The 11,536-nt window shown below is 47.5% G+C and overlaps 1 protein-coding gene across 1 annotated transcript; it reads left to right on the top strand.

The window, feature by feature from the left end:
- Window positions 1–9,103: 9,103 nt before the first annotated feature.
- Window positions 9,104–11,075, top strand: LOC124654610 (UDP-glucosyltransferase UGT13248-like). Its single transcript, XM_047193604.1, has 2 exons — window positions 9,104–9,870; window positions 10,182–11,075. The coding sequence occupies exons 1-2, from the start codon at window positions 9,199–9,201 to the stop codon at window positions 10,938–10,940; spliced, it is 1,431 nt and encodes a 476-aa protein (XP_047049560.1). The 5' UTR covers window positions 9,104–9,198; the 3' UTR covers window positions 10,941–11,075.
- Window positions 11,076–11,536: the final 461 nt, after the last annotated feature.

The following is an 11,536-nucleotide window of genomic DNA, read 5'->3' on the forward strand; positions in this document are numbered from 1 at the left end:
TCAATCTTAAACATCTTAATGCTGAATGTTATCTTCATCAATATATTTTAGATACTACTTCGTCGGCTTTTGCCGTGGCGTCATCGGGCTTGCCCAGAAGAACCCGCCGCACAAGATACGGCTTCTGAACCCACTCACAAAGAAATCGAACACTATGTTTGAGGCGCGGATGCCATCTCGTTTTTCGAAATCGACCGTCGTTATCAAATCCCCGACTATGGTCTTCGTTGCCGCACATTACCCGCCGGAAATTGGTTGGGTCGATGAGAGCACTCCAACTAAGGATATAAATGAAGATTGGGGAGTAGGAAGATTTTCGATCAAGAACCATTGTCTGCGTTGCATTACCCCGTTCAATGGTGAACCGTATGCGTAGGCCGCGGACAATTTTGAGATCGGAAGAATAGTGTGCATCAATGTACGGTTGCAGCAGCGCGCGAGCACCTGTCAAGATGGAGACACTAATTTCATTTCCGAACTTGGACGTCGAAGTTCTACCTTGTGAAGTCGTATGGTGATCTGCTGCTTGTGTTGTTGGTCGCGCGAGGCTTTGGCGGGCAAACCATTGGTGTACCGTGTGGACACTCGGAGCCGCTCTCTCCATCCGGTCGGTAACATTGGCGGTAATGCCTTCTTCGTGAATTATATCCGGTGTATCTCCGTCGACACAGAGTGTACCCGACACTTCGACCTGCAGCATCTACTACACAGATTTGGGTTATATCAGAGAGTACTCTCATGATACAAAGGCCTGGGATGAGTGGCCACTACGTGTGGATAGAATAGGACTCTACGGTATGAGAAATGAACACAGGCCATACCGTTTGGAGGATGTATTGGCCTCACACTGCAGACGGAAGGAGTTCAATGCATATTTCCTTGGGGTAATGCACGAATGGGGGGAAGAAGAAATATATGAGGAGGAATGAAGAAAAAATTCATTCATCCTGGGGTATCCTAATCTTCTTGTTGTCCATACATTGCGTGCGTCTTGTATATTTTCAGCTTAGTTTGTCGTGAACATTAACAACGTTATTGGCTGCTTTTGGCTGCTGTATGCACTTTATGTATTATACTTAGTTTTCTGATTATGCTGTTGAGAATTTATCATATACTAGCTTCTAGATTTACTGCCATATTAGGCAAAAAACGAGGGCCAAAAGGCATAAATAACCCCAGAGATTTGCTACTAGATTTGCTGCCATATTGAAGAAAGACAGAAATAGAAGCTTCTCTAGATTTGATACTAATTTGGTGAAAAAGACAGAGAGAGAAAGAGGGGAAAAGGTGCTCTTAAAATGCCAATTTGGGCCGAGAGAGACAAAACCCAGCTCCTACTCACGTGCAACCAAACGCTTCTCGTCCTGTCCCACGCGGTCCCTTTCTACCAGCCCCACGCGACGCGGCCCCACACGACGCAGCCCCACACGACGCGGCCCCACTGACGACGCGGCGCAACACGTCAGCACAGAACGTCCAAATAAACGGAATCCTTCCGTCTGAGCTCCTTCTGCGGGTTTCAGACATAGGCTTGGGGAAAACTGAGGAAAAACTAAGGGGCTAGGGAAAACTGAGTACAACTAACGACCCGAGGGCACGAAAATAGAAATCCCTCTTGAATTTTCCCTTAGACTTGCCCTGTTTCTTGAAACTGGTGGTCTTGTTGACCATCAACACTTGGTGCTCTTTCTTGATCTCAATCTCAGCAGATTTCAGCATGGAGAAGAGTTCAGGTAACTCTTTGTTCATGTTCTCGCATATTGTAGTTCATCACAAAGTTCTTGTAACTAGGTGGCAGTGATTGAAGGACACGATTAATCCCCAATCGGTTAGGAATCACTATTCCCAAATCACTGAGTTTCTTCGCATGCCCGGTCATGGCGAGCATGTGCTCACTAACGGAGCTGCCTTCTTCCATCATGCAACTGAAGAAGTGTTTCGATGCTTCATAACATTCCACAGCCGCATGAGTTTCAAAGATAGTTTTCAACTCATTGACCAACTCATGAGGATCGTGGTGCTCAAAACGTTTTTGAAGATCGGCTTCCAGACTGCATAGGATGGCACACTGAACTTGAGAGTACCGAGTTTTCCGAGTCGCGTAAACATTCTTTACTTCATCGGTTTCAGTTTCGCAGGAGGGTCACCTAGCGGTGCATCAAGCACATATTGCGGGTTTCCGCCATTGAGGAAGATCCTCACATGACGGAACCAGTCGGTGAAGTTGCTACCGTTGCTCTTAAGCTTTTCTTTCTCTAGGAACTGGTTAAAATTGATTGGGGACGCCATATCTACAACATATATTTGCAATAGTTTAGACTAATGTTTATGACAAATTGAGTTCAAATTTTAATTTAACAAAATTAAAAACTAGGTGAACTCCCACTCAAAACAATATCCCTCGCATTGTTTTAGTGATCACACGAACCAAATCCACCACACCAAGTCCGATCATCACGAGACGAGATGTAACTTCAATGGCGAACACTCAAAGTGTTCATCATATCAATCATATGATTCATGCTCTACCTTTCGGTATCACGTGTTCCGAGACCATGTCTGTACATGCTAGGCTCGTCAAGGCCACCTTAGTATCTCGCATGTGCAAAGTCGGCTTGCACCCGTTGTATGCACTTGTTGAGTCTATCACACCCGATCATCACGAGATGCTTCGAAAGGACAAGTCTTGGCAACGGTGCTACTAAGGATGAACACTTTATTATCTTGATATTTTAGTGAGAGGGATCATCTTATAATGCTACCGTCGCGATCTAAGCAAAATAAGATGCATAAAGGATTAACATCACATGCAGTTCATATGTGATATGATATGGCCCTTTTGTCTTTGCGCCTTTGATCTTCATACAAAGCACGGACATGATCTCCATCATCAACGGGCATGATCTCCATCATCGTCGGCGTAGCGTCAAGGTCAATGGCGCCGTCTTCATGATTGTTCTCCCATGTAGCAACTATTACAACTTCTTTGAAATACTACTCAACATGAAATTTAAAGACAACCATAAGGCTCCCGCCGGTTGCCACAATACAATAATGATCATCTCATACATATTCATCATCACATTATGGCCATATCACATCACCAAACCTCGCAAAAACAAGTTAGATGTCTCTAACTTGGTTTGCATATTTTACGTGGTTTAGGGTTTTCGAGTAAGATCTAATCTACCTACGAACATGAACCACAACGGTGATACTAGTGTTGTCAATAGAAGAGTAAATTGAATCTTCACTATAGGAGGAGAGACAGACACCCGCAAAGCCACTTATGCAATACAAGTTGCATGTCGAGCGTGGAGCAAATCTCATGAACGCGGTCATGTAAAGTTAGCCCGAGCCGCTTCATCCCACTATGCCACAAAGATGCAAAGTACTCAAACTAAAGACAACATAAGCATCAACGCCCACAAAACCATTGTGTTCTACTCGTGCAACCATCTATGCATAGACACGGCTCGATACCACCGTAGGGATTCGTTGCATAGAAAACAAAAAATTCCTACCGCGAGAACGCAAACCAAGCCAAGATGCAATCTAGAAGATGGGAGCAACGAGGATATGATCGAGACTCACCCTTGAAGATTTCCAAAGCCTACAAGATGAGGCTCTTGTTGCTGCGGTAGACGATCACTTGCCGCTTGCAAAAGCGCGTAGAAGATCTTGATCACGGTGCCACGATCGGGCAGCACCTCCGTACTCGGTCACACGTTCGGTGTTGATGAAGACGACGTCCTTCTCCCCGTTCCAGCGGGCAGCGGAAGTAGTAGCTCCTCCTTGACTCCGGCAGCATGACGGCGTGGTGGCGATGGAGAACTCCAGCGGAGCTTCGCTAAGCGTGCGGGAGAGGTGGAGGAGAGTGGGGGTGGCTAGGGTTTGGGAGAGGGGGTGGCCGGCCTCTATGGGTGCGGCCAGCTTGGTGGCTTGTGGTGGCCGGCCCCCTCCCCTATGCCCCTCATTATATAGGTGGAACCCCAAGTGTTGGACTACAAGTCTTCGAAGAAGACCCCAACCCAAAACCTTCCATGTAGTAGGGAAACCTACCCAAGGTGGGACTCCCACCCAAGTGGGATTCCCACCCTTCCATGAAGGGGGGTGGCCGGCCTCCTTGGTGGAGTCCACCTTGGACTCCCCCCCTCTAGGGTTGGCCGGCCATGGGGAGGTGGAGTCCCTCCGGGACTCTTCCTTCCTTAGTGATTTCTTCCGGACTTTTCTAGAACCTTCTAGAACCTTCCATAAATGCACCGGATCATTTCCAAACTTGGAATATGACTTCCTATATATGAATCTTATTCTCCGGACCATTCCGGAACTCCTCGTGATGTCCGGGATCTCATCCGAGACTTCGAACAATACTTCGAACTCCATTCCATATTCAAGTTCTACTATTACAACATCAAACCTTAAGTGTGTCACCCTACGGTTCGCGAACTATGCAGACATGGTTGAGATCTCTCTCCGACCAATAACCAATAGCGGGATCTGGAGATCCATAATGGCTCCCACATATTCAGCGATGACTTAGTGATCGAATGAACCATTCACATATGATACCAATTCCCTTTGTCACGCGATATTTTACTTGTCCGAGGTTTGATCATCGGTATCACTCTATACCTTGTTCAACCTCGTCTCCTGACAAGTACTCTTTACTCGTACCGTGGTATGTGGTCTCTTATGAACTTATTCATATGCTTGCAAGACATTAGACGACATTCCACCGAGAGGGCCCAGAGTATATCTATCCATCATCGGGATGGACAAATCCCACTATTGATCCATATGCCTCAACTCATACTTTCCGGATACTTAATCCCACCTTTATAACCACCCATTTACGAAGTGGCGTTTGATGTAATCAAAGTACCTTTTCAGTATAAGTGATTTACATGATCTCATGGTCATAAGGACTAGGTAACTATGTATCGAAAGCTTATAGCAAATAACTTAATGACGTGATCTTATGCTACGCTTAATTGGGTGTGTACATTACATCATTCATATAATGATATAACCTTGTTATTAATAACATCCAATGTTCATGATTATGAAACTAATCATCTATTAATCAACAAGCTAGTTAAGAGGCTTATTAGGGACTCATTGTTGTTTACATAACACACATGTATCAATGTTTCGGTTAATACAATTATAGCATGGTATATAAACATTTATCATAAACATAAAGATATATAATAACCACTTTTATTATTGCCTCTTGGGCATATCTCCAACAAGGGCGGGTTCGAAGGCCGGGGCAGCTGCGGGTCGGAGGCGGCGCGGTGGGGGTCGGAGACGGCGGGGGTGGGGTCGGAGGACGGTGAATCGGAGGAGGAGGCGGCGGGGCGACCAGAGGCGGAGGCGGACGCGTCACGGGCGGGGTCGAAGGCAGCGTGGCCGAATCGGGGCGGTGGGCGGCAGCGAGGGCCGGCGGCGAGTCGGGGCGGGGTCGGAGGACGGCGAATCGGGGTGACGGCGGCGGGCAGCGGTGGGCGGGGTCAAGCAGATGAGCGGGGGAGGAGTACGCGCGGGTGAAATTTCAGGGCAGGACGCGCGCGTTGACCGAAATGAAGGGCCCTTTAGTTTTGCCTCCGGACCTACACTTGTACAGGTCGAGTGGGGATTTGAGGGTTCGGCCTTCAATTTTTTTTAAGGGTTCAAGGTTCTGAGGGTTCTGTTCCGCGCCTCCCACGCGCGCGCAGGGTAAAAAAATTCTTTTAGAAAGGTCGATCTCTAGCTAGTGGTATCCAGATGAGGCTAACTCCAAAATAATTGGCGCCATCTTCTATCATATGTGTTTGCGCGCGGACCGTCGGAAAAGAGGAGCAACGAAAAACCCTATTTATCGCCCAGTTGCGTGCGTTAATACCCCCGCCCGCGCGGCTATCGATTTTGGGCCACGGCCGATTATTGCCGGTCTTTTTCGTTTTTGGTTGGGTCGGTATCTGGGTAGGTTTTTACCGGTTTTCTTCCTAGTTCTTCGGTTTTATCTATTTCTTTCTCAGTTTGCTTCGGGTTTTATTTTTCATGTCTAGAATTTGTTCAAATCTAATTTTGCTCAGTTTTAAATTTTGTTTAGATTCAAATTTTGCTTATTTTGAAATTTGCTCATATAAAAAAATCTTCAGTTTCTAAATTTGCTCAAACTAAAATTTTGCTTACTTTGGAAATTTGCTCAGATTTAAATTATGCTTACATTTGAAATTTGCTTAAATTCAAAATTTCTTCCGTTTCAAAATTTGCTCAAATTAAAATTTTCTTACGTTTTAAATTTTCTTAAATAAAAAAACAGTTTTGAAATTTTTTAAGATCCATATTTTGTTCAGGAACCGAATTAGTTCATGATCGCATTTCGTTTAAATTCAAAAAAGTTAGTTCAACTCGTTACATTGAGAGTTCGAACTCTTCTAAGCCATCGTGGAGACACGTTGCTACCAGTGGGCTGGTACTGAGATGGTATTCCAATATAGAGAAGTTTGGAAAGGATTAATGGGCCGGCTCAAAAGCAACAGAACATGCTAAGAAGCGATGAATAGGAGAACCCGGAGGGCCATGGTCCGCAGCAAAGATGACCCATAGGGCTCGAATGGACACCCAATGGATTATTGGGCCGAAGAAAAGGGTTATAGTCCGACCGGAGGCCCATAATGGGCGTACGGGCAGATTGGACTCCAATGATATCGGTGCGTCATCCATGACGACGAGTGTGAGCTGCTGAAACCTGCCGTGACGAGGCCGGCCTCTCCCCTCTCGCTGACAGCTACCGGCGGTGGAAAATCCTCGTCAGCCTATGAGAACATAGATCGACAAGATTGGATCACTCAGTGCAGGTGCATCTGTTCTCTTCTGCTTGTTCGTTCAACAATGTTGGCATGTAGCCATTCGCGTACGTGTGTGATGACGATTGAGAACCAGAATTCAATATGATTAGATAAAACTTATGAGTGGTTTTTAGTAAGATATGACTGAAATACTTCAAAAATTTTAAAAACCGCTAAATGGAATAGCCCGCTATAGCCCGACTATAGCGCCTTTCATAGCCTCGAAATATGACGTGGCTAAATGAGATAGCCGACTATTTTAAAGTATGCTCTCCTCCCAGGTCGCCAACACGGCAACCTGCGGATCAAAAACCCTAGACAACCCCATTCGTAGTTTCCCTGTCGCTGTTGTCGTTGCCAGCTTGCGTGCGGGGCTATATCTAGAGGCGGCGACATGACTTCAAGGCGGCGATGCAGGTCACCCCGGGCCTGGAGAGGAGGAGCTGGTGGGGGTTGTGGTCGCTGCCGGTGGTTGTAGGCGGTGAGGATGCCGCGAAAGAGCTGTTGTTGGCTGCCATGGTGATGGAGGTGGACCACAACGTTTTCTCTACAATGGCAAGGTGTTACATCGACGATGGTGTGTATGACTTGGATGGTAGCCACATTCCGATGAGTAGCGAGGGAGGTGCACGGCGAGATAGATCAAAGTATTGCCCATGTCCGGTTGGTCCTAGCGGCGATGACGCCCTTGGGTGTCATTATCTTCCTTGCAGGCGTTACGAGGTGTGTCGATATTTCCCTCACTCTCCCTTCGATTTGATAGATGTATCCAGGTGAAAGTCTAGATTTGGAGTTGTATCGGCATGATGACAACATCCTCGATGGCATCCCTCCATTGGCCGCACGGCGTTTCGAAATAAGACTTAGAGTTCCTTGTTGCTTTCTTCCGGTGTTCACCGTTGTCCAAATTTGTTCCTCATGGGTCCTATGTACTCCACCGGCGGGAAGTCCATGGGGATGCCTCCCTCATGATCGACCAAGCCTATCCTTTTTCAGCATAAAGGATGGATGGATGGTGCGCTGACAAAGGAAGTTCAGTTGGTTTTTGTTGATATTTGGAATTGACCGGCATCAGTCAAAACACGCCTTTGTTTGTCAGTTTAGGATAGGCTTTTTTCGTTATATGATGACCGTCTTCGGGCATATACTCGAATTTTGTATTGAGCTGTAGTTAGTCTTGTACTTACAATTTTGTTTTAGCTAGATACTCCATCCATTCTCAAATAAATGAATATCTAGCTTTAAATTTTATCCACAAAAAAGGGTACTCCTATTCTCTCAATACACTTTAATTTTGTCTCTCTCATCGCACGGAAATCAAATTCAATAGCATTAAGAGCAATTCCAATAGTGTAGCCAGCTACTGGCTATAAGTCAAGTGCCATGTCATCTATAGCCAGCTTAGAGTCAACACATACAATAGTGAGATATAAAAATGTAGTACTTTATCAATATATGGCCCACCCTTCACTCTCACAAAGTGCCTAGGAACACGTGCTAGAGCTGGCTCTTGCTTAGAGCAAATACAATAAGATACAGTCAGCTGGCTATAAGAGAAAAAATATTATATGTTTGCTTAGTTGGAGGAGAGAGATTAGGAGAGAGAAGAGAAGTGGGCTACTATCTAATAACTAAATTCTACACGTGCTCCTAGGCACTATGTGAGACTAAAAGATGGGTCATGTATTGTTAAAGTACTACACTTTTATAGCTTACTATTATACGTGCTAGCTATAAGTTGACAATAGATGATGTGGCAAATTATTATAGCCGACTGCCGGCTACACTATTGTTCTTGCTCTTAAGAGCCCACTCTCCTTCTCTCTCCTCCTCTCTCTCCTCCAACTAAGCAATAATATACTATTTTAATCCTTATAGCCAGCTGACTAGGACTTATTGTACTTGCTCTAAACAAATATTCTTTCTTGTTTTCTGCACACACTTAGTTTATTGAAGGTGAAAGAATTAAAAGAACAGATGCATGTTTTTAATGTATTTTTTACTCTATTTTATAATTTGTCTTGAAAAATCTAAATGTACGTTTATTTGTAAACAAAATTTAGTATATCTTAAAAAAAAAGACATTCCATCACGCACGTGTCCCTCTAGCTAAGCTAGCTCTTGCGGCTTGCCGCTTACTCTTCCATGCAGTAGCCAACTCCCATTGGTGATCTTCAATTAACAATGCTCGACATGAGTACTGCTACCAAACAAGTTGCACTGACAAGTATAATCTCAGGTGGTCTCCGATCATGCATCGTAGTACAGTATATAAATGCAATGTTTCATATGCGGTCTATCACTCTCATATTCACGGCTACTTCACTGACACTGCAGTGCAGGGTAAGACCGATTAGCCATGGCAGCGGCTGCCTCAGAGCACGGCAGCGAGCTCCACGTCCTCCTGCTGCCGTACCCGAGCCAGGGCCACATCAACCCGATTCTCCAGTTCGGCAAGCGCCTCGCCTCCCACACCGGCGTCCGGTGCACGCTCGCCGTCACGCGTTTCCTGCTCGGCCAGGGCCGAGACCCATCCCCAGGCGCCGTCCACCTTGCCGAGATCTCCGACGGCTTCGACGTGGGCGGCTTCGCCGAGGCCGCCGGAGACGTCACCGCCTACCTCGCCCGGCTGGACGCCGTCGGGTCCCGCACCGTGGACGAGCTGCTGCAGTCCGAGGCGGCGCAGGGCCGGCCCGTGCACGCCGTGGTGTACGACGCGTTCGTGCAGCCGTGGGCGCCAGGCGTGGCGAGGCGGCGCGGCGCCGCCTGCGCGTCCTTCTTCACGCAGGCGCCCGCCGTGAACGTGGCGTACGCGCACGCCTGGGCTGGGCGGATTAAGGCGCCGTTAGTCGGCGAGGTGCCGCCGGGACTGCCCGGGCTGCCGGCCGGGCTCGAGCCGGCCGACTTGCCGACGTTCTTGACCGTGCCCGACGACTGCCCCGCGTACCTGGACCTGCTGGTGAGCCAGTTCGTGGGCCTCGACGCCGCCGACCACGTCCTCGTGAACTCCTTCCATGAGCTGCAGCCGCAGGTAGGTGATAAGCTTATCGATTACTACCTCCAATCCAAAGTTTAAGCTTAAGGTGTTACTTTTTAAATGTCAGTGAAGTTCGACTAAACTTGTAAACGAAGTTATCAACAATATCATATAGAAATATATTTAGTCATATTAATTTTGTATTTTACATGTTAACAATTTTTTGGTAAAAAATTAGTTAAACTTGATATAGTTTGACTTTCTAAAAATAACATAAATTTAAGGTTTGGGCTGGGTAGTACTTACGGTCACTAGCTCACTTTCGCTCGCTGCCGCTTATTACTGAGACATTGACATCTTTGAAGGAATCGGAGTACATGGCGTCGATGTGGGGCGCCAAGACGGTGGGCCCGACGGTGCCGTCGGCGTACCTCGACAACCGCCTGCCGGAGGACGTCTCCTACGGCTTCCACCTGCACACGCCGACGACAGGCACGACGAAGGCGTGGCTGGACGCCCAAGCCCCGCGCTCCGTCGCGTACGTCTCCTTCGGCAGCATCGCGGCGCCGGGGCCAGAACACATGGCCGAGGTGGCGGAGGGCCTTTACAACAGCGGCAAGGCGTTCCTGTGGGTCGTGAGGGCCTTGGAGACCTCGAAGATCCCCGAGGGCTTTGCCGACAGGGCCGGCGGGAGGGGCCTCATCGTGACATGGACGGCGCAGCTGGAGGTGCTGGCGCACGGCGCCGTCGGGTGCTTCGTGACGCACTGCGGCTGGAACTCCACGACGGAGGCGCTGGGCGCCGGCGTGCCGATGGTGGGAATGCCGCAGTGGTCGGACCAGCCGACGAACGTGAAATACATCGAGGACGTGTGGCGCGTCGGCGTGCACGCGCGGCAGGACGACGGCGGGGTGGTGAGGAGGGAGGAGGTGGAGAGGTGCGTGAGGGCGGTGATGGAGGGAGAGAGGAGCAAGGAGTACACGCGGAATGCCCTCGAGTGGAAGGAGAAGGCCAGAAGCGCCATGGGTGAAGGTGGCAGCTCCGACAGGAACATCACGGAGTTTCTTCGTGAACTCAGGTCAAGAAAATACTACGAGCAATCAAGTGAGGCGGAACATCTCTAGATTCTTGGGATCTTCCGTGTGAGTGTGTCTGGCATTCCGTTGACAAACCGATCGATCAAATCGTATGATCAGCAACGAGTTGTGATGAAATTTACCTGAATAAGATCATATGGAACACTGAACCATTTTTGGGGAGAACTTGGAGTCCGTTTTTTCCTCCAAATTTGTGTGGTGAACAACTGAACATGCATTCATTTACACCGTCCAATTTGCGTCGCTCATCTCCCTTTGCACACATCCTTAGCACTCTTTCAGCACAACAAATTTATCTCGGAACGTTTTTTTAATGGGGATGTATCAGTAGATACACATGGCCACTTCATTTATTTCATAATCATAGTTTACATTCTAGGATTAGATAAGGTTGAAATGTTTATAGATCAAGGAAAAAATCAGAAGCATTACAAAAACTATTCATTCTCAGTTCTACTAGCATGTCGCCACCTAGTAGAATAGAAAAACAAATCATGTGCAACCGTGAGCGGTGGCATCCAGTAACCATATGGTCCCGCTCATATCTAGTAGAAAAGCCCATTACTAAACCCACTGCTCAGCTTGACGAATAACCTGCAAAATGGCGGAGGAATGTTATACGT

Source organism: Lolium rigidum, chromosome 5 (assembly GCF_022539505.1).
Source record: "Lolium rigidum isolate FL_2022 chromosome 5, APGP_CSIRO_Lrig_0.1, whole genome shotgun sequence".
NCBI classification, from domain to species: domain Eukaryota; kingdom Viridiplantae; phylum Streptophyta; class Magnoliopsida; order Poales; family Poaceae; genus Lolium; species Lolium rigidum.

What these genes read in the sequence shown, in the direction of transcription:
- LOC124654610 (XM_047193604.1), top strand. Translation starts at nt 9,199, where the DNA reads ATGGCAGCGGCTGCCTCAGAGCACGGCAGCGAGCTCCACGTCCTCCTG. An exon ending in TCCATGAGCTGCAGCCGCAG is followed by an intron (nt 9,871 to 10,181) that starts GTAGGTGATAAG and finishes ACATCTTTGAAG; the next exon opens with GAATCGGAGTACATGGCGTC.